The sequence below is a fragment of the Typopeltis vanoorti genome, chromosome 22 (genome assembly GCF_054136105.1).
Source record: "Typopeltis vanoorti isolate ZY-2024b chromosome 22, IOZ_Tvanoo_1.0, whole genome shotgun sequence".
NCBI lineage: Eukaryota > Metazoa > Arthropoda > Arachnida > Uropygi > Thelyphonidae > Typopeltis > Typopeltis vanoorti.
Window position 1 is genome coordinate 47,094,800 of NC_143570.1, and position 22,661 is coordinate 47,117,460.

The 22,661-nt window shown below is 36.0% G+C and overlaps 1 protein-coding gene across 4 annotated transcripts in view; it reads left to right on the plus strand.

Moving 5' to 3' along the window:
• The first annotated feature begins 1,922 nt into the window (after positions 1-1,922).
• The window catches only part of IFT46 (intraflagellar transport 46), a 214,716-nt gene continuing 193,977 nt past the window's right edge, over positions 1,923-22,661 (plus strand). The window contains exons 1-2 of one of the 4 annotated variants that reach the window (XM_090411983.1): positions 1,923-1,940; positions 17,073-17,145. Coding sequence is in view for 3 of the 4 variants with exons in the window: in XM_090411981.1 (XP_090268107.1) it covers positions 2,510-2,584; positions 17,073-17,145 (148 nt within the window). In the remaining variant the exon portion in view is untranslated. The other 3 variants (XM_090411982.1, XM_090411981.1, XM_090411984.1) reach the window with 3 other exon arrangements.

Consider the following 22,661-nt stretch of genomic DNA (forward strand, 5'->3'; position numbering starts at 1 on the left):
AATGATCTCTTAGTAACTCAACTATTTGAATTGCTTCTCTTACCTCCCGACCATCAGTACTTTTTAATATAATCCTCCCATAGTAGTATAATTCCTCTTTTAACAGGTCACCTTCTTGCCTGTGTCTTGTAGTGCCCATGGCCATGCTAATCACCTTTTTCTTTATATTCTCTGCACAACTTTTTCTTTGTACAACTTCTGCTTAATGATGCTATTCATCCATTTAACACCCACCTCATTTATCTGCCTGACTCAATATACAGTCTGATACTGCCTTCCTCAAACACTCCTTAACCAACTCTCATGGACCACCACCATCTCTCCCTTCTAAATTCTTATGCATGACCCTGCTGAAAGTGGACTCCTCAGCCTGTCATAGCATATGCTTTGTTATTTCCTTAGCACAAAAAATTCTGCATGTATAGCAATCTCCCACGTCAGGACCGCATGATAATTTCTCCAGGAGGAGACAGCATAGCTGGATTTGTTACTGTTAAGTGCTCATGCTATGACCAGATCCAACACTAACGAATTTTGTGTCCCCTCTATTACATGCTACCTCAGGTAATGAACTATTAGCAGCTGTAGAAATTCCGTTTCCTTCCCCCATCCGCGACCATTTCTCCTCCCAATCTATGTGCCCACAGCCACAATCCCCATAATAATCTCGAACTGCACTCATCGTGTTAAATTGCCTATGCATGCATTGCATTCACTCATATACCTTCTGGATTATAGCAGTAACCAATTATGTATTTCGTCCTCTTGGACTCCATTTAATACCAGATAGTCTCAATATAGTCCCAGATACCCTCTGCATCCTTGTCCTTTTGATGTACTTCTGCTTGTTTAGGCTTCAATTCTTCTGCTATCATTAGCAAACCCTCTTCCCATTCCGTTCCTCTGTCCTCTCTGAAGATATTATATCCTTTGCATACTGTTTGTATATCATCGTCAACCAAGTCTCATTAATGCCAAGTTCATCATCATCATCACCAAGTTGCGCTAACCAATGACAAAAACTCAAGATTAATTGCATTTTCATCACCACATCAGGAACGGGAAAACCTTTATTTTGCTATTAACTAACTACTCCAAGATCTTGATTACAACTCCTGATATGCTGATTGATCAAAGGCACTGCCATTTCCCAAGCACCATTAAGTAATTCTCTAGCTGGTATACCATCTTCTACCATAGCTGTATTCACATTAGGGTTCAATAATATGCTATGCACCTCCAGTTCGTTTACTTCGGTTTCCATATAAGACGTTGCCTCTCTTGTTACTGCAAAAGTAATTATCAAAACAATGCCCATAAAACACATTTCGCTGTATCGTTGGTTTACCCTGATCACCTTATATGGTTATTTATAAGGTGTTCAATTGCACTGGGAATTGAGTAACATAAATTTATTTTAAAAACTCGGTGGCACTTCTCTGCCGTCTCTTCACTGGACGTGGCTTAAAATTTGTGGTAGGCTTGGGCTGCTATCTCTGGCTACGGGTAGAGAATGAACTGTCCGTTCAATCTCCAAAAGTTAGATGAGAATAAAACGGCTTCTCCTATTCTCTCTGAGCAATTAAGGTGCATTGGCGAATTTTTTTATTATTATTATTTTTAATGGGTTCACAATTTCTTTACACTTCACTCATATTTTATAATCACAGGCACAAAATAAGTGAAATGATTTCGACAGATGAGTAGATGCGACTCTCTTCATTGTCTTTCGAACCCTTCTGGAATAAATGTATTGGAATGGCTCCGATCTTCTTCATTTGGTTGATTCTTTGATTTCTGCTACGGATACGATATATTCGTATACAGTAAGCTTCCTGATTTCGTTCACTCTTTTTGGATTTACTATACTCGCCGTTCTTCATTTATTTATTTTTGTTTTTTATTATATAGGGGGCACCACATTATTCATAATTCAGTAGGTAAGAAAGTCGAACTTGTAAAAGAATTTCTTAGGCTAATGTAAATATGCGGTATGATATTGGAAGTATGCCAGAGCATATTGTTTTTAAAACTAATAATCAAAAACCTACTTTTGGATGAATCAGGTAGCATGCTAGTTACAATGTCATCCAGATTTAATGATTGCTGTAGCTACGGTTCAATTGTATACTCGATATCGATAATTACTGTGTTCGCAGTTATTTACTTACTCTATCAGTTTCCAGTTGTACATGAATTGTGTCCTGAAGTTGTTTCGCTTATGATATCAATATAAAGGAAAGTCAAATAGCCGCGCTAAAATTGCAATGTTTTGAAAAACAGTTTTTAAGAAAAAAATGGAACAAATGGGGAAGTTTTTGTTGTAATTAATCTTAAAAAGCTTTCCTGGAACAGAAATTATCAAAATATTCTCCGTTTTTTTACGGTACATTCTTTTAAATAATGATATTACTTCTAATACGAATTTATAGCATTTTGAAAAGCGTCCCCAAGATTCTACGCGAAATACATTCCATTCCTCGTAAACATCGATGAATGATACTTAAAGATGGCAAACGCAGCTGATAGCGAGACCAGCGAAGTTAAACCCTTTGAAGCGGATGATAGTGCTGTAGAGGATACCGTAAGACGGATTTTTTTTTTTTTAACAGTCGAAACTGAAAATTAGATTTAAATACTGATTTTTATTAATGACTAGAAATGTGAGAGATGTCAAAACATTGCGTAATGTTTAAAGTAATGAAAAATGATGCATGGTTTATTCAATGATATGTGTGATTTAAAGTTGTAAATTTTAAATCACAAATGCAATTTATATATGCATTTTTTCTATATTTCAGCGATCATCCTTAAGTGATGTTAGTTTTTTGAGGGAGGATGAGATTCAGAAAAATATGACAGTCTTCAGAAAATATAACCAGAACAATATCATATTTTCTTAGAAAGCTTTAAAATTAACAGACATTGGAAAATTTGTTGTTCAATCAAAAACTGTTAATGCTGTGACTTTAAAACTATTCACATTGTGATTTTTGTGATTTTACTAATGTGAAACCAATATTGTGATTTCACAATTTTTGAAGAAAGTGCTTTATATTTACTTTTCTTTTCTTTTGTTTGGTTGTTTTAATTTTTGATGTATCATGGAAGAGAGTAGAGTGAAACTTATGTGACAGCCTTGATTGAGAGAGAAATAGGATAGGTGATCCAAAAGACCAAGAGGGGGTGGGAAGGCAATATTTAAAGATGATTTCACATAATCACAGAGAAAATCATAGCAGAAATACAAAGTATTTTTCCCCTATCAAATTTTGAATTGATTAAATAAAAATTAAGGTGTATGGCAAATGAATACAGCCTATGAATATATTATTATTATTTTGCAGCATTTCCATGGGGTCCAGAGTCTTATTGCCGGAGACCGAAATCAACAATCATACACACAAATCTTATCATAGCTCTCCTTAAATCCATTCACCATCAGGGAACTCACAACCACTTCTTGCAATCTATTCCCCCACTCACTCACTACTCTCAAGGCAAAAAATATGGTCCACTAACCTTACTAACCATACTGTTACACAACTTCCATGGATGGCCCCTAGTTCTCTATTTGTCATATAGTGAAAATTTTCACTTGCATCAATTTTATAAAACCCCTTTAATATTTTAAGAAGTTTCTAACATGTACTCTCTTTTCTGCCTGTCAGCTAAACTTTGTAACCCACAAAACTTCAACCCATCCTCATAGGGAGTATTCCACATATTTGTTGCCATCTTGGTAACTCATCTCTGATTCCTCTCAACCACCTGTCCCCAAGAAACCAGATGACCAAATCTGTGTGCAGTATTCAAGATATGGCCAATCATAGCCTTATAAAGAGAGCTTTCTTATCTTTACTTTAATAAATTTAGTTTAATCCTTTATCCAAGGGTAAGCAAACAAAGTTTGCACCTGAAAATATCTTCAGGACTGGGGTAAGGTAGTACAACACTAGCAACTCGTAACAAAGGTGGACCAAGCTAACATCACTCCTATCTCAGTATCTCCCATAATGCAAAACACATCTCCTTGCGGATATGTATAATGTTATGCATTAGGCCCGGAAGTGGAGATACCAGGCAGAAGCAATGACAAGGTCATCCTTACGTATAGGAGTTGCCAAAAGGTGTGCCTTCTTTTTATTAAATTACTCTGGATTTAGAGAAAGATATTGAAAGTTTATTTTTCACTTGGTTAGACTATAATAAATTTAGTTTAATAACAGTTTAGCAACTCCTATAGGTAAAGATGACCTCGCCATTGCTTCTGCCTGGTATCTCCACTTCTAGGCCTGGCTCCCACTGAAGAGACTTCAAGTCTGGGTAGGTCCTTCCCTTAATGCATAACATTATACATATCCGCAAGGAGATGTGTTTTGCATTATGGGAGATACTGAGATAGGATTGATGTTAGCTTGGTCCACTTTTGATATGAGTTGCCTGGTGTTGTACTACCTTATCTGAGTCCTGAAGATATTTTCAGGTGCAAACTTTGTTTGCTCACACTTGGATAAAGGATTAAACTAAATTTATTATAGTCTAACCAAGTGAAAAATAAACTTTCAATTATCTTTACTTGTTAGTGTGTTTTTCAACATTGAAGTAATTTGTTGAGCTATTTTACCAACTTTTGCAATATGCCCTCTGAACTTAAACTCTTTGTCCACCATTAGCTCCAAGTCCCGAGCCTCATCAGTTTTCTGCAATCCAGTATCTTCACTGTGATACACCATATGCAATCTTTTCAACCCGAAGTGCATAACCTTATATTTTGCAACATTAAATTGACAATTCAATGCCAATTTATTTAAATCATCCTGCAGGATATCTGCATCACCATCATCAACTATTGCTCTCCCCAGTTTTGCATCATCAGCAAACAACCGAATATCCCCTCTTAAATCTTTCCCTATGTCACTGATATACATATTAAAGAGTAGTGGCCCTAGTACCGAACCCTGAGGTACTCCACTAGTTGCCACCATTCTCCTTGATTCTACTCCACCATATACTACTCCTTGGTGTCTGTCTGTCAGCCTTCCCCCATCCTATTAGCCTCATCCATTCCCATTTGCTCCAGTTTTTTTAATAGTTTTCCATGTGGTATTTTGTCAAAATGCCTTGGTCAAGTTGAGCAGTATCATGGTATAACCATTATCTTTATCCAGTTCTGCTATCACTTTATTATAAAATGTAAGTTAAGACAGAACCTACCCATTACAAAGCCATGCCGTCCACTATAGAGTATTGCATTCCTATCCACTTGCTGTTGTATTTTACCTTTCACCAACTTTTCCAATAGCTTAACAGCCATATTATGAATATTCAGCCATGAATATCATTATACCAAATATAAAATAGAATTTCTGCACAGTGACTGTTTGATTTCATTTCTGCCTTCACAATCAAGATATTTTAAACAGTTTTGAGTTACTGCAGATGATTATTTTAACTTTTTCACATTTCATTCTTACATTAATGATATTATTTAATTATTGAACAAGAGAGTCAAAAAATTCCTATCTTGGCATCAGAAACTGTTAAATGGGAATAATGAAATAAGCATATCCTGTTAAAGTTTCAAAAGTGATTGATTTGCTAAAATAAAAGTCCTTAAGCATGCACTACCATAGTATTTCATTATATTTCAGTAATGTTTTTGATTAAGGGTTTCACTGGTCTATATATATATATATATATATATATATATATATATATATTTTTTTTTTTTTTATAAGTAAGCCCTCTATTTCCATTGGCATTGGATAGAATTTTTGCATATCTTAAATGCCACATTGAAAAATACATTTTTCTCTAAAAAAAAATCAATACTTTAAGTCACACTCTTTATAATGATTTCTTATTTATCTTATAAAAAGATATATATATATTTTTTTTTTAACATAACTTGGACAAAATTAAAAGGTGCATGATTCTTGGGTGGAAAACATTTGGGAAATTATATTCAATATTCAAAAACTAACACTGAAGAGAAAAGTTAACTAACGTATTCTTTCTATACTGATGTATGATCGTGAAACATGGACACTGCAAAGGAAATTTAAAAATTAAGAACAGCACAATTTAGTATGGAAAGGAGTATGCTTGGTATCACAAGATTGGATCACAAAAGGAATACATGGATAAGAAATCAAACCAAAATCTCTGACATCATAGGACTAGTGAAACATCTGAAGTGGCAATGGGTTGGGCATATTACTCGAGGACAAGATCAACAATGGACAAAAGAAGTACTCGATTGGATTCCACGAGAGGAAAAACAACCACAACACCAACCTAAATCACAGTGGATTGATGATATCATCAGATTTGCAGGAGTGACATGGGAAAGGAGAGCAATGGACAGGCAGTTCAGGAGTAATCTTGGAAAGGCCTTCATCCAGCAGTGGATTGACAATGGCTGATAACGATGATGATGGTGTATATATATTATAATAAGATATCGGTATGTATCCTTAAAGCATTAGCGTGCAACACCAAGATTGCTGTAGTAATATAGTACTGAAAATTATCCAGGGTGCTGTCCTGCTTTTTAAACAGTACTCAAAGTTGACATCAGATCAGATTTTCCATTTGGCTGTTATGCTTCTGGTATTTCCAGATGTAAATGTAATGTATCCATGGTCAACTCAACCTCCAAAGAGTTTCATATTGTTTTCTGTTCAGGAGACTTATTCATTCATATAACTTATCATTGCATGGGTCAGGTCCACCAAACCTTAGAATACTGTTCTAACATTTAGCATGAGCACTAAGGACCTTCAAAAAAAGTTTTAAAATTAATAAAGGTTGAGCAGTTTTCAGAGATGAACTGTAGATTCGAATACACACACACACATCATCGAAGGAAAAAAAATGAAAGAATTTGAAAACAAGAACCAAACCTTGGAGATTCAGTGCCAATTTTTTTAGCAATCGTTGATTGATTCAGCCAGAGAGGCATGTGTTGAGGTTGTCTATAAGAATAGAAAAATCAGAACTCCATGGTGGACTCAGGAAGTTAAGCAAGCAGTGAAGGAAAAGAAGAAAGCATATCAAAAGTTCCTGTCAAGTAAATCAGCTTGTGTTCTTAGAGAATATAGAGAAAAATGTAAGAAAATGAAGCCCTGTGTGAAACTTGCTAAACAAATGTCAAGAGAAGACTTTGGTAATAACATAGAAAATAAATATCAGGAAGTTGGCAAAGCATTCTGGAGAAAAGAGTACTGTAAAAGGAGTCGGAGATTATCAAGATCACATGAAAACTAAAGATAGGGATATTCTAGTTGTCTGGAGTAATTACTTTGAGAGATTGCTAAATGAAACAAGCAATGTCAGCATGATTGTAGAAAACTCCCCAACAGGAACAGTCATTAATACATATCCATACTTGAAGTAGAAAAAGTCATCAAAAATCTGAAGTGTGGAAAGGCAGGTTTTACACTGCTTGTATTGCACAATTCAGAAGGCCTGGTCAGAGGGTTGAATTCCAGATGATTGGAGCACAGCTCTTATAGTACGCATTTATAAAAAGGGAAATAAAACAATGTGAGAATCGCAGAGGTATTTTCCTACTGAGTGTTACTGGTAAGATTAATGCAAGTATACTTAAGAAACAGCTAAGAAGAAAAATTGTGGAAGGGAAGCTTGATGGAGAACAAGTGGATTCAGGCCAAATAGAGGTTGTCAGAATCAGATTTTCACTTTAGGACAAATAGTGTAGAAATTTTGGGAATATAACAAGGATTTGTATTTAAGTTTTGTTAATCTGAAAAAGGAATATGACAAGATGCCAAGAGAAATTCTCTTCAAAATGCTACGGTTATATAGGTATAAATGTGATATTATATCAAGCAATACATAGTCTCTGTTTTAGCTGTAAGTCAGCATTTAGCCTTGAAGGAGGTACAGGAAAATGGCATCAATGCCAGTATCATGTTCAAAATGTGGATATTAGGAAAGAATTTGGCATTGTTAGCATTCAGGAATGTATTTTTAGAGCTAATCTCAGATAGTATGGTCACTTAAACAGAATGGAAGAGGAAAGATTAGCAAAACAAGTGTTCTTTGCCAGGGTGACAGGGAAAAGACCCAGAGGACGACCAAGATGTATATGGATTGATACAGTAAAAAGGGCCTTAAAAGACAGAAATATAAGATCTAGTAATATTGGAATATTGGAATCTAATATTGGAACAGATAACAGATTAATTTGGAGGAAAGTTGTTGATCAGAAGTTAGTAATGGTGTAACGTTTTCATGTGGTACTATTATAAATATCCTGTACATCCCCTGAGGGTACATATTGGGAATTTGATAATGATGAGAAAAGGTTATCTCGAACTCCAGAAGGTGCTTGTTTTCCCCATTACAATTTGAGTAGTTTGCACTCTATACTTGAGTCAAGGTCTTACATTTCTGCCAAGTGCTTTGCCTTGAGGATGGCAGTTTGAATCCTGTAAAATATCAACTGACTGACTTAGTTCACAGTTGATTTTGTTCTATCTTAATTATGTTATGAGTTAATACTATCAGGAATAGCATGTGTGGTTGCCAACACGTATTCCTTTCTGTACATATTAACCCCTTAGATGGCTCACCAGCAGTTGCTTTTCCTCTGTTCTCTTGCAGAATTATTATTTCACAAGAACGAAATATCGCATATTACTTAAAAATATAGAACCTCTGTAGTTTAGTCAGTACAGAGGAAACCCTTTGGTAAGAAAGACCTTGTTTGATTCCCATCCATGATATAAGGAACCTTTATCTGGTCTCTTTTGAATAAAACTCACCTTTATTTACTGGGAAACTTGGGTTTTTTGTCCCTCAGAACAAGCAAACCAGCCAGGAGAACACATGCAACCGACAGACAGAAAATACATTATAACCAATAGCTTCATATTGGTTTCATAAGATGGTGCCGTACTATCCATATGGAACTCACAGCTGCTGTATCATCATACTCTAAATAAATAACCTAAAAATATTCACAAAAATATATGTTAGGTAATAGGCGATATTTCATGCTGGTGTAATATCACCACCAAGTTCATGTTTGGTCTCCGGAATGGGACTTTTTAGCTTATCCAGACTGTCCTCCACAGTACTGATTTGTTACAGATTTCCAACCTAGGCAGAGGGTCCTTTTCGAGAAGTATATTACAGTCTCCATCAAAAGTCAGGGATACTGTGAATGAGCAACACAGAAGGTATAAGATTAATCTTAGAAGGAAATTTTACATAGGCACATGGAATGTTTGGGGTCTTCAGATAGGTACTCTTGAGATTGTCTGTAAAGAGATGGATAGGTATAAAATTGACATCCTTGGAATTACAGAGACCAGATGGAATGGAGAAGGTCACCTTAAAAGACAGGATGGTAAGCTGGTTATTTACTGGGGTGGTGACTCAAAACGTAGTAGCTGTGATACTGAAGATAGTTCAGGCAAGAAGCCTTCTTGGTTATAACCCCATTAATGATAGGATACTCTCTATTAGACAAGGCTCAGCCTACCAATGTATCAATTGTGGTAGTTTATGCACCCCACACATGGATAGGCCTGAAGAAGAAGAGAGTGAGGAATTCTATAAAAACTTATGAACTGTTTTGGACTGCCTACCAAGGAGAGACATACTGTACATCTTAGGGGACTTAAATGCAAAAGTGGGAAAGAGTATGAGAGTTGGGCCAGAGTGTGGCATGTTTGGTCTGGGTGAACGTAACGCCCGTGAAAGACTGTTGGAATTTGTCTGTGCTAACACATTAGTTATTACCAATACCTGCTTTCAGAAACATTCATGACAGACCTATACTTGAACGTCTAACATTGATAGGTCAAGGCACCAGATTGATTACATCCTGGCTCTCCAGCAGTGGAAGACAAGCATCTCTGATGTGCATACTTGTCCTGGAGCAGATGCTTGTCCTCCACTGCTTTCGGAGTCTTAGTCTTACTAGTTGATGGTAAGACTATGACTCCAAAAATTTCCAGGTTAGGCACATCCCACTAGATTGGATGTTAGAGTAATTCCTAGTGAATTCACAGAAGAAACATCAACTCGGGTGGATGATTTTTTGGAGACTAGTGAGGAGAACTCACCAGAAATGCTTTGGGAAGGAGTCAAGGTGATAATACAGGATACAGCGAAGAAGTATCTCGACCCAGTAAGAAGACCAAGAGACCCACGGATATCAAATTCAACATGGGAACTAATCAAAAAAAGGCAGAAGAATATAAGCGATTACATAGAGAAATCAGAAGAGCCATCAAGCAGGACAAGGAAAAGTTCTATACTAATAAATGTGAAGAAATAGAGTTCCAGATGAGGAGGCACAATTATAAAAGGATGTTTTACGCAACTGTCTAGCTTTCTCAATGCTTGAACAGTAAACATAAAAAAATGATAAATGCACAAAGTATAAAGAATACAAAACCATTAGTAACTATAAGGTAGCTAGGTTGAGACGTTCGTATGATGATGTCAGCATGTATTGCGAATCTTTAGTCCTGAACACACATCACGCATTATATGATTGTTGGCATACTTTGTTCTGTCAAATTGAGTGAATTGAGTAAATTTTTCCAAGTCTCATTCAATATGGACCTTGATTTCTGTTTCGGTTGCTGCCTGTTCGTAGGACTACTGTTACTTCTTTGAATAATCAGTGTCTGAAATCCTCGTCTATGTAGGGCATAGAACTATTTTCCCAGTCTATAGAATTGTTAGAAGTTGAAAAGTGATGCGCTAAACCTTAGGTGATTGTCCTGTTATGATTGACATCTCCAACATGTTCTTTTTGTGTGATTTCGAAGCTTCTTGAAGTTTGTCCAATGTAGGAGGGGGCCACACGTACATGGAATATTATACACACCTGAATATTTGCAAAATGGAACACTATCCTTAATAGATCTTAACACCTGTCTAATGCTAGTAGTTGGTTTAAATACAACTCTGATGTTATGAGCTTTTAACAATCTCGCTATATTGGTGGAAACCAAACCCATAAAGGGGATGATGACTGTTGAAACCTGCTGGGAGACTTTCTTGTTGTAAGTGGTTATCTTTATACAGGAATTTGTTGATAATGTTTAGAGGATATCCATTTTGAGATAGTGTTGTAACAATTTGAGACAGTTCTGTCTGAACCTCATCTTCGTCTGAGACAAATTTGCGGACTCTATTTCCCAACATGTGGATGATGCTATGTTTATGTGACCTATGATGGTTTGAAGAATAATGTAGATATCGCCCAGTGTGTGTAGGCTTTTTGTAAATTGACACTTTGAAATTGTTATCTTGTCTCTTTACTAGTATGTCTAAGAAGTGCAGTTGTTTGTTATTTTCCACTTCTAGGGTAAATTTGATTTTGCTGTGGAGTAAGTTTATTCTATCAACAAACATATGTGGGTTTTCTATGCTTTCTTGCCATATGATGAAGATATCATCTACATATCTCCACCATATTGATGGTTTAGGAGTAATATTGGGAGCTATAGACTAGAAGAAGCCAGTTTTTATACTTACTACATAAGAACGGTGATATGAAGGTGTGCAAGAATTATACAACTATTAGTTTAATCTCTCATGCAAGCAAAATTTTATTGAAGATCTTGCTAAATAGGATTGAGACCAAAGTTGAGGCAGAAATGCCTGAGGAACAAGCAGGTTTTAAGAAAGGTAAGGGCACCAGAGATCAGATCCTTTGTCTTAGACAGATCATAGAAAAATATAAAGAATTCAGACTCCCTCTGGTAATGTGTTTCTTAGACTACTCTAAAGATTTTGACCATGTTGAGTATGTGAAACTGTGACAAGTAATGAAAAGAACGGGTTTTCCTCAAAACACTCTCAGGTTGATAGCCAACTTGTATCAGGAGCAAGAAGCCATGGTAGGAACAGGTGTTGGATTGACTGACTGGCTTCAAGTTGGAAAAGGAGTTAGGCAAGGATTACTTTCTCCTCACTTGTTTAGTATATATGCGGAGGGCATCATGCATGAAGCATTGGATGAGCTCAGGACAGGAATTAGGATAGGAGGTAGATTGATCAGTAATCAGAGGTATGCTGATGAGACAGTACTCCTTTGTAATGATGGAAGAACAAGGACTTATTCTTAACAAAGCAAGATCAGTAATAACAGAGGACTTCAACTCAATCCTAGCAAGACAAAGATTATGGTTCTCAAAAGAAATACAAACAGAGAAGCTCTTGAGAAACAAGTGTACCTTAATGGAGAAAGAATTCAGGAAGTCAACAAGTTTGAGTACCTGGGATCTATTATTAATGTGAAGAATTGCTGTTCAGAAGATGTCAGAAAAAGGTTAGAAATGGCTAAAACAACAGTCAGAGACATGTCTAAAATCTGGAAGGATGGATCTATCTCCATGGGAATAAAGTTGAGGGTTTTGGATGCAATTGTTTTTCCAACAGCTACTTATGGATGTGAAACTTGAAACCTAAAGAAGTCAGATAAGAAATGGATATCTGCTTTTGAGATGTGATGTTACAGAAGGCTGTTGAGGATATCATATACTTGAAAGGTGTACAAATAAATTGGTGTTAGAAAAGATTAGTAGAACTTTAAAGCTCCTTAAGAATATTGACAGAAGAAAGTTAAAATATTTTGGACACATAGAAAGGATGGAAGGGGGATTTCTCAAAACAGTAATAGAAGGTAAAGTTTCTGGAAAAAGAGGCAGGGGTAGACCATCAATGAGATGGATGGATGGTATGTGTGGAGTGACTGATCCTCAGAGAGTTGAGGCTGCCAGAAAAGCAAACAACAGGACTACATGGCGAGGCCTGCTGTGGCACATCACCGAGTATCGGAGTGACTATACGGCATCTGTAGATGTCCAGTAAACATAGAGAGAGAATTAAGCTTTTACTTTTCCTTAAATGTGTTGAAGTACAGACCAACAAGAAAATAGGCATATATATGAAGAAATAAAAGAAAAAAATCCCCTTCATTAAACCTTAATATGGTTGCACAGGGCATCCCATGAAAAGTTTAAAACAGCAAAATAATTTAATTTTTAATATCAGGATATATGTCATAAATCATCCTGATCTTTTTCTTTATGAGATCTAAGGTTGTAATGATCTCATAAATACAACTTCAAAAAATAACATTATGAATATACACTTATCAATATAAAATAACACATTTATTGTGCTCGGAGTACTCTAAACATTGAATAGGGATACTTATAAACACAAAATGTGCTATTTTATATTGATTAGTAAATAGAGGTACTTCATGAAAACTTCCATAAAAATATATCATTTAATGTGTATTGAGGCAGCACCCTATTTCATAATTCATGGTACACATCTCAACAATAGATGGATACTTTCAATTTGGCCTTAATCACTTTCTCTCTTTTTAAGTATATTCTTTACCAGTTTTTGATATTGTACATCATGTATTTTGGTCCATTTCCGTTATGTTTCCACCGGTGTTGAATGCACTAATGTGACCTATATCCAATGTAGGTCATCCCAAAATTTCTTTTGACTTGAGGCTTCTATATAGGTTTCTGAAGCTTTCGCATCATTTCCTCAAATCATATCAGTCCCTGCAATGTGATAACATGAATTCTCGTGTTGAAAGAAATGTTCATTCTGGAAATATGCTGTTATTATTATTATTATTATTATCATATGTTAACATTATTTTTAACATATATCAACGTATATGCTATAATGTAGGAAGCATTGCAGTATCCAGATATATTAAATATCCATTTGGCATACATCCTTCCAGACACTATACCAGGAACAACTACTTCATTTGATTAAAAATAATGTAGCATGATATCTTATTCCATATCATAGACTTGCACTGTTCTCCAAACTAGTGGTAGTTTTCTTTTCCCTGCAGCATGAAACCACCCTAAAGTCAAAGTACCATGTTTAGTCTTCAGGTTAGGTATCCTACTCTAACCTGTAGTATTAATGTGTTATAAGTTGGCAACTTTTTGTGGATGGGATTGTCATGAAAAAAATAAAACTAGTAAACAGCAAAACAAACAGAGTCAGATTACGTGACTGTAGAAGAATACACTAACTAGAGGGGATGAGCAGTTATTGTTTTCCCCCCTCCCCTCATAAGGCATATATAAGTTCACATCTTGTCTACTGCAGATCTCGACACCTGGAATGAGTTTAAAGAGAGAGGTATGATAGTTATTATATGAATAATGGTTCATACACTATGAGTCTTCTGACTCCATGGAGATTCCTCTGTATTAATAATAGTAATAAAAACAAATATGATACAAACCGCTGTAGATCATTATTGTAAACAGTAAGTCCAGCTCTACACTCAGGATGTGTGGTGGTCTCCAGACAGATTTAACTGCTTCATTTTTCTTTTTGAATAGTTTTTTTTTTTTCATAAAAAATAAAATATAATAATTTCTTAATATCTTATTATGGGATACATGGTAGATTTTGAATATTTTGAATTACAGAAAATTTGCTTTCCTGCCTTATATGGTAGGGAATATTCTATACACCACATGCAGAATTAATGGATGTCACTATTTCTGATACAAAAAAAAAACAATTACTTAGTGTGCATATTGGGCCAGATTGGTATGAATTTCAGAAGTATTCTGCTAGAACTACATTCATGAAATCTTATATCTGATAATTATTATTATTATTATTTCGGCAACTCCAGGGAGTCCTTAGCCTCATCGAGGGAGGCCCTAAACATCATGTCCACACACCTATACGACATTCTCACAGTATCTATCATACCTTGCCTTGAATTCACTCACCATCATAGCACCCACAACAGACTCTGGCAGCTTATTCCACTCATTTGCCACTCTAAAAGTAAAGAACCCAGCTCTAACACCCCTGCTAACCACACTCTTGCCCAGCTTCCATAGGTGTCCCCTAGTTCTCCCACCACCAATATCCTCTAAATTAATCCTATAGAATCCCTTTAGCAATTTGAATGTCTCAATCATATCTCCCCTTTTCTGCCTATCAACTAGTTTCTGCAACCCACAAATCTTCAACCTGTTCTCATATGGTTCATTCCATAGACCTGCTATCATTTTAGTCACTTGCCTCTGGATCATCTCCACCTCCTCCATATCAAGAAGGAACCGAGGTGACCAAATCTGGGCACAGTAGTCGAGATGAGGTCTTATTAAGGCTTGGTACAGAGGTACAATAACTTGCTTGTCTCTGCTCGTCAAGGTATTTTTCAACAACCAAGTAAGTTGATGAGCTGATTTCACTACTTTTGCAATGTGCTTCCTAAACTTCATCTCCCTATCCACCAACACTCCCAAGTCCCTGGCCTCATCAATCTCCTGGAGTACAGTTCCACCAATGTGGTATACTGCTGCTAATCTTTTCACCCCAAAATGCATAGCCTTACATTTTGTCACATTAAATTGACATCCATTCTCCTTAGCCCAGAACTCCAATCTATCCAAGTCATCCTGCAAGATTTTGACATCTTCTGCATTCACTATTGCCCTACCCAACTTTGCATCATCAGCAAACAAATGGACTGTTCCACTTAGATCCTGCCCTATATCGTTAATGAACAGATTAAACAGCAGTTGTCCAAGAACAGAACCCTGCAGCACACCACCACAGGCCGTCTTTTGGACTCTACTCCTGAATAAACTACTCTTTGATATCTCTCCATCAACCATCCACCTATCCATCTCACCAACCCTATATCCATTCCCAGTTGTAGTTTACGGATACCACATGGATTAGAATTCCATGTGGTATCCTGTCAAATGCCTTTGCCAGGTCCAGCAGTATCACTGTAAACCTATTACCCTTATCCAGTTCAGCCTTCACCTTGTTATAAAACTTGAGCAAGTTACTGAGGCATGATCTACCCTTCACAAATCCATGCTGTCCCCTGTACAGTATCTCATTTTCATCAGTCCATTCCTGTATTTTTCCCTTGACTACTTTCTCCAAGACCTTGACAACGACTCCTGATATGCTGATCAGTTGGTAATTTGCAACCGTAGTCTTGGATCCTCCTTTATGCAGTGAAACTATTTTCCCCTCTTTCCACACCTTCATGACTAAACCAGACCTGAGACTTAGATTAAACATGGTCAAGGGCACTGATAATTCCTTAGCTGCTTCACGCAAGACCCATGCCAGTATACCATCCAATCCCACAGATGTATTCACATTAAGGTTCTGTAATAGACTATTCACCTCCACTTCATTCATCAAAATTCCCGTATAAACTAATGGTTCCTTCATTTCTTCAATGTCACCACCTGGATGATATACTTTTGCAAAGTGCACACTCAGTAACGCCACTATATATCAACTGATTCAGTGACCTCCTTACTATCGTCATTCCTTAAAATCATTTTACCGTGTACAGTTTTTTCTTGCTTGCAGCATATTGAAAGAACTGTTTGGGATTCTCTTTTGCTTGCATAGCTAGTTTCCTTTCATAATCCGCTTTTGCTTTTTTTTACCATACTTGTTACCCTTCTGGCCTGCACTTTATACCATTCGTGTGCCTGCAGGTCACCCATTTCTTTAAATTCCCTCCACAGTTTTTCTGTTTTTGCAGCTCAAGCTTAATGGTGTTATTCATCCATTTGAACCCTATCAGATTAACTTTGTGAAAAATTTTGATTTACATTAACACTTTATGGTGGTATTTACCAGATTAACCAGATCAGTTCATTTCATGAAACAAGCTTCATTTTTTAATGAGAGATGTTTATGATTTTTCTCTTGTGTGTGATGTAATAATCTTTCAGTGGGGTTGCTTAAGGGTTAGAACAAGAGGTCCGTCTTGGAAGTTGACTAAAATTGTGGTTAGTCTGGGCATGAGGACTAGATTATTTGCTTGGAGGGAATGGAATATGTTGCCAGAGTCAGTCGTTATCATTTTGTCTGTTAACTGGTTCAAGAAGGAATGATAGATTGTGTGGATAGTTTGGATCTTCCACGATAAGTCTTTGTATTCCATGGAAGTGAGCCTACAATAATAATAAAAAAAAAATAATAATTACAAAATTGTTAATGAGTCAACTATTTTTATTTCATAGGTAACAATCCTAAAAAACCATCCTTATGATGAAAAAATTGAAATAGGAGAAGAGGCAGCAAATGAATCAGAAGGTAATGTTGATTTATGATCTTATTTTAACAGATGTATTTTTTTCTAGAAATATTTTATTTGCTATTTAGCCACAGACAAAGAAAAAAAACTATTTTTTTTTTATTTCAACTAGTTTTGTGAAATACTTTTTTTTTTTTTTTTAATAAAAAAAAACTGTTTCTTGATATAAGATGCTTATGATTTTTCTCATATTTGTAATGTAATAATCTTTCAGACAGGTCACTTAAGGGTCATAGCTAGTAACTGGGAGGAGACCTCATTTTAATGAATGCAGAAAACCAACCAGGGCTTCTGGTTTAATGTCATTGGGCATTAGATCAGAAGCCCTGGTTGATGAAGATTACCTCACCTTCTTATGGTGTGACCCATTGGTAGGTATCCACTGAATACTGAATGAACAAGGAAAGACTGGAAATTTGGGATTTTGCCAACAAAATTTATTCACTATTGGCTTAAATCAGAACAAAATAATTGTACAACATGATGAAAAAAAGCCTCTGCCTGCTTTTATTTTGAAACAGGATAAAGAGTGAAAAGTCAGCTACTGGAACAAACTCAACATTAGAAGATTTCAAAACAGACACCATCATTGTAAGAAGCATTATCAGTAGAAAAGAAGCTGAACCAAAGAAGACCTAGAGAAAATGAAAGTAAGTAAATAACAAATGTAAGATGTTATTTTCAGACCATAGTGATCAGGGAATGGTTGGAGTAGCTAGGATTCATTACTAAACAGGAGAGTGGCAGGCAATATCAAGTAGTGATGTGGCAAACATCAAAACGGGGAATTAGCAATGAGATTTATTTGTGTTTATGGTCTACACATAAATTCTGCTAAGGAATTTTTTGAAACATTAGAGAAGATATCCTAAAGAAAAAGGAAACATTTTTTTTTTTGAGATCTAAATGAATACCTGACATGCTAAAATGTTTTGGGACAATTTGAAGAAAAGAATAGATCTACTAATAATGGGAAGTACCTGCTGGATTTCTTTTCAGGACATGGACTAGTTGTTATTAATGCTATTTGTGCATAGCATTTAGATGTGCACAACAGATTTATATAGAGAGATATAAATAGATACAAGAAATAAGAAAAGTGTGACTGTATTATTGTTGATAGCAATAGTTTTGAACAGGATAAAATTAAGTATTATATTAAAAAGAAAATGCATAAGAAAGTTTTTAGAACAATCTAAATGAGCAGCTTTTACAGGTGAACTGTAGACTGTAATGTTATTTAAGAAAAAATGGAAAAGTTTGAAAACAAGCACCAAATCATGGAGACTCATTGGGGCAGACTTTGAAGAAAACATTAATTTAGCTAGAGTGCACATGCTGAAAGTTCTCTACAAGGATAGAAAAATCCAAACTAAACAGTGGACTCAGGGAGTTAAAACAGCAGTCATTGAAAAGAAGAAAGTGTATCAAAAGTTCTTAAACAGTTATCAGCATGTGTTCTGAGAAAATACAAATACAAAAGAAAGCAAAGCAGTTCATAAAAGTAGCTAAACAAAAGTCAAGAATATAGAAGATAAATATCAGGAAAGTAGGAAAATGTTGTATCATCATCATCAAATTCCTGCCATGTACCCTCAAGGGGTGTACAGGATATGACAGTACTACACGAAAAAATTACATCATTACTAACTTCCTATCTACAATTTTCCTCCAAATCAGTCTGTTACTTGTCAAGACTCCAACATTATCAGATCTTATATTTCTATCGTCTAAGGCACTTTGTACCGTATCAATCCACCTATATCTTGGTCTTCCTCTGGGTCGTTTTCCTGCCAACCTGGCAGAGAACACTTGTTTTGCTAATCTTTCCTCTCCCATTCTATTTAAGTGACCATACCATCTGAGATTAGCTCTGCTAACGCATTCCTGGATGCTGACAATGTCAAGTTCTTTCCTAATATCCTCATTTTTAATATGATATTGCCATTGATGCCATCTGTTCACGCCTCTAATCTTTCTCAGGACTCTCATATCTGCGGTCTCTAGTCTTTGGTCAAGTGTTTTACTTCTGACCCAGCTCTCAGATCCATAAGTTAAAATTGGTTTGAACACAGTCTTGTATACAGCTAATTTAGTGTTCCGACTAATTTCTTTCTTATTCCATATGAATTTATTCAATTGACTTCCCACCATACCAGCTTTGCTGATTCTGTTGTCTATTTCTATATTTAGTTTACCATCTTCAGTAAAAATTGTGCCTAAGTAGCTGAAATGTTTTACTTGTTCCACAGGTTCTCCGTTCACAACACAGTTGACATTTTCAATGATTCTGCCTATTTTCATTGTCTTTGTCTTTTTATTGCTGACCTTCATACCATATCTATTACAACAGCTATTCAATTTAGTCAGAGAATCTTGCAGACTTGTAGCGGATTTATTTAGAAGTATAACATCATCCGCATAAAGCAAAGAGCTGACATTAACATCTCCAATTTTGATATCAGGTTTAATACCACATTCCTTCATAATGTGATCCATATAGATAATGAATAACAGAGGGGATAATGTACATCCTTGTCTCACACCAGATTTAACATTAAACCATCTTCCTGTACTTCCTTCAATTCTAACTGCTGACTCACAACTCAAATAAAGACTAAGTATTGCTTGATATAATGCCCCATTGACACCATATAACTGCAGCGTATTGAATAGCTTCTCTCTTGGCACCTTGTCATATGCCTTTTCCAAATCGACAAAACTTAAATACAGATCTTTGTTATATTCCCATGCTTTCTCGACTATTTGTCGTAAAGTGAAGATCTGATCCTGACAGCCTCTATTTGGCCTGAATCCAGCTTGTTCTTCACCAAGCTTTTCTTCCACAATTCTTCTCAACCGTTTCTCAAGTATACTTGCATAGATCTTGCCAGGAACACTCAGTAGGGAAATACCTCTGTAATTCTCACATTCAGTTTTATTTCCCTTTTTATATATGGGTACTATGAGAGCTCTACTCCAATCATCGGGAATTCGTCCCTCTGTCCAGGCTTTCTGAACTATGTAGTGCAGCCACTGTAAGACTCTTATACCACCATACTTCAGCATTTCTGGTCGAATATCATCTACTCCTGCTGCCTTTCCACATTTCAAGCCTTTGATGGCTTTTTCTACTTCAAGTATGGATATGTATTTCTGACTGCATGCCTGGTCAGTGTTTTTTATCACTGTGCTGTCATCACTGCTTGTTTCATTTAGCAGTTTTTCAAAGTAATTACTCCATACTTCAAGGATATCTTTTTCTCCTGTTTTCATTTCACCTTTATCATCTCTAATTCCTTTTACAGCACTCTTTCCTCCATTCCTAAGCTTCTTCAACAACCTCCAGAATATTTTGCCACCTTCTTGATATTTATTTTCTATATTCTTGCCAAAGTCCTCCCATGACTTTTGTTTAGCTAGTTTTACACACTGTTTAGCTTTCTTACATTTGTCTCTGTATTCTGTAAGAGTAAAAGCTGACTTATTTGCCAGGAACTTTTGATATGCTTTCTTCTTTTCCTTCACTGCCTCTTTAACTTCCTGTGTCCACCAGGGAGTTCTGATTTTTTTATCTTTGCACACAACCTCACCACATGCCTCTCTGGCAGAATCAATCAATGTTTCCTTCAGAGTTTGCCACTGAATCTCCAAGGTTTGATTCCTGTTCTCAAACTCTTTCATTTTCTTTTCAATAATATTTCTGTATTTTAGTCTACAGTTCACATCTGAGAGCTGCTCAACTTTTATTCGCTTTAAAACTTTCTTACATGTTATTCTTTTCAATATGAAATTCAATTTTATCCTGCTCAAGACTAAATAGTGATCACTTCCAATTTCAAATCCTCTGTACACTCTGGTGTCCTGCACCAGGGAGAAAACATCACTATCAACAATAACATAGTCAATGAGACTTTTCTTATTCCTAGCCTCTTCTCTCCATGTGAATTTGTGCACATTTTTATGTTGGAACATGGTGTTAGTAATAACCAGTCCATGTCCTGAGCAGAAATCCAACAGATATTTGCCATTATTATTAGCTTTGCTCTTTTCTCCAAATTTTCCCAAAATATTTTTGTATGTCTCACAATCATTTCCTACTCTACTATTTAGATCCCCAACAAGGACCAACTTTTCCTTTTTCATTGTGTCAGTTGCTTTTTCTAAAGCCTCAAAAAATTCCTCCACTTCTACCTTAGTAGAACCTTCTGTGGGACCATAGGCACAAATAAGTCTCATTGTCCAGTTCCCCATTCTCATATTTGCCCACATTACTCTACTTGAGACTGACTGCCATTCAAGAAGATTAGCCTCGTATTTTGTGTTGAATACTATGGCTACTCCTTCTTTTCCTTGATTGTTATTGCCTGAATATAACATTTTGTATTTATTGCTCAGAAAGATCTCACCAGTTTTGGTCTTTTTTGTTTCAGTCACCCCTATTATGTCGATCTGGTACTTATCTAATTCCTCAGCTAGCTCCATTTCTTTGCCATTCAGGCTTCTTACATTGATAGTACCGATCTTTAACTCTGGTGATGTTGAGTTGGGGTTTGTTTTCAGATTTGTTCCAGTAGCTGACTTTTCGCTGTTCGCCCTGGTTCCCTGGCGAAAACAACGGGGGCCTTGTTTAACCGGGCGACGCCCCAGCCGGCATGAAATTTTGTCATGTTGTACCATCATTTTTTATTTTGGTTTAACCAATAAGAATACAATTTGGTCGGCTAAATCCCAAATTGCCAGCCCATCCTCGTTCGTTCAGTATCAAAGTAGATACCCAACAGGGTGCACCACGAGAAGGTGAGGATTGGACATTAGGTCAGAAGCCCTGGTCGGTTCTCCGCATTCCTTTAAAGGCTATGTGGAGGTCTCCTCTCAGTTATACAGCTTTGACCCTTAAGCACCCCTTGTAGTATCTATTAAAAGCTTAGAAATGGAAGAACAAGTATATATAAGATCAGAGATGATAAATTTAATGTGAACTGAAAATAAAGATATTCTGAATGTCTAGAGTAATTACTTTGAAAGATTGCTAAACGTAGCAAGAAGTGACTCAACAGTGGTAGAAAATATTCAAGAAGAATGTAGCCAGAGTATATATCATTTGGTGAGGTAGAAAAGCCATGAAAAACCTGAAATGCAGAAGGAAATAGCAACTGAATGTGATAGTTAAAGAGAAATTTGAAGAATTTCCCTATTCAGTGTTCCCAGTAAGGTTTATTTTATCACGCATACTTAGCTTAATAATAAATTTACCTTAGCAAGCATACTTGAGAAGAGGCTAAGAAAATTGTGGGAAGGAAACTTGGAAAAGAACATGAAGGATTCAGATGAGATAGAGGTTGTAAGATGAAATTTTTCCATTACGACAGATAGTTGAAAAATCATGGGAATATAACATGACTCTGTATTTAAGTTTTGTAGATGTGAAAAAGACATATGACAAGAGTAAAGCTGTTCAAAACTCGATCGCTATATGGTGTAAATGGGACATTATATTGAGACAGTGTCTATA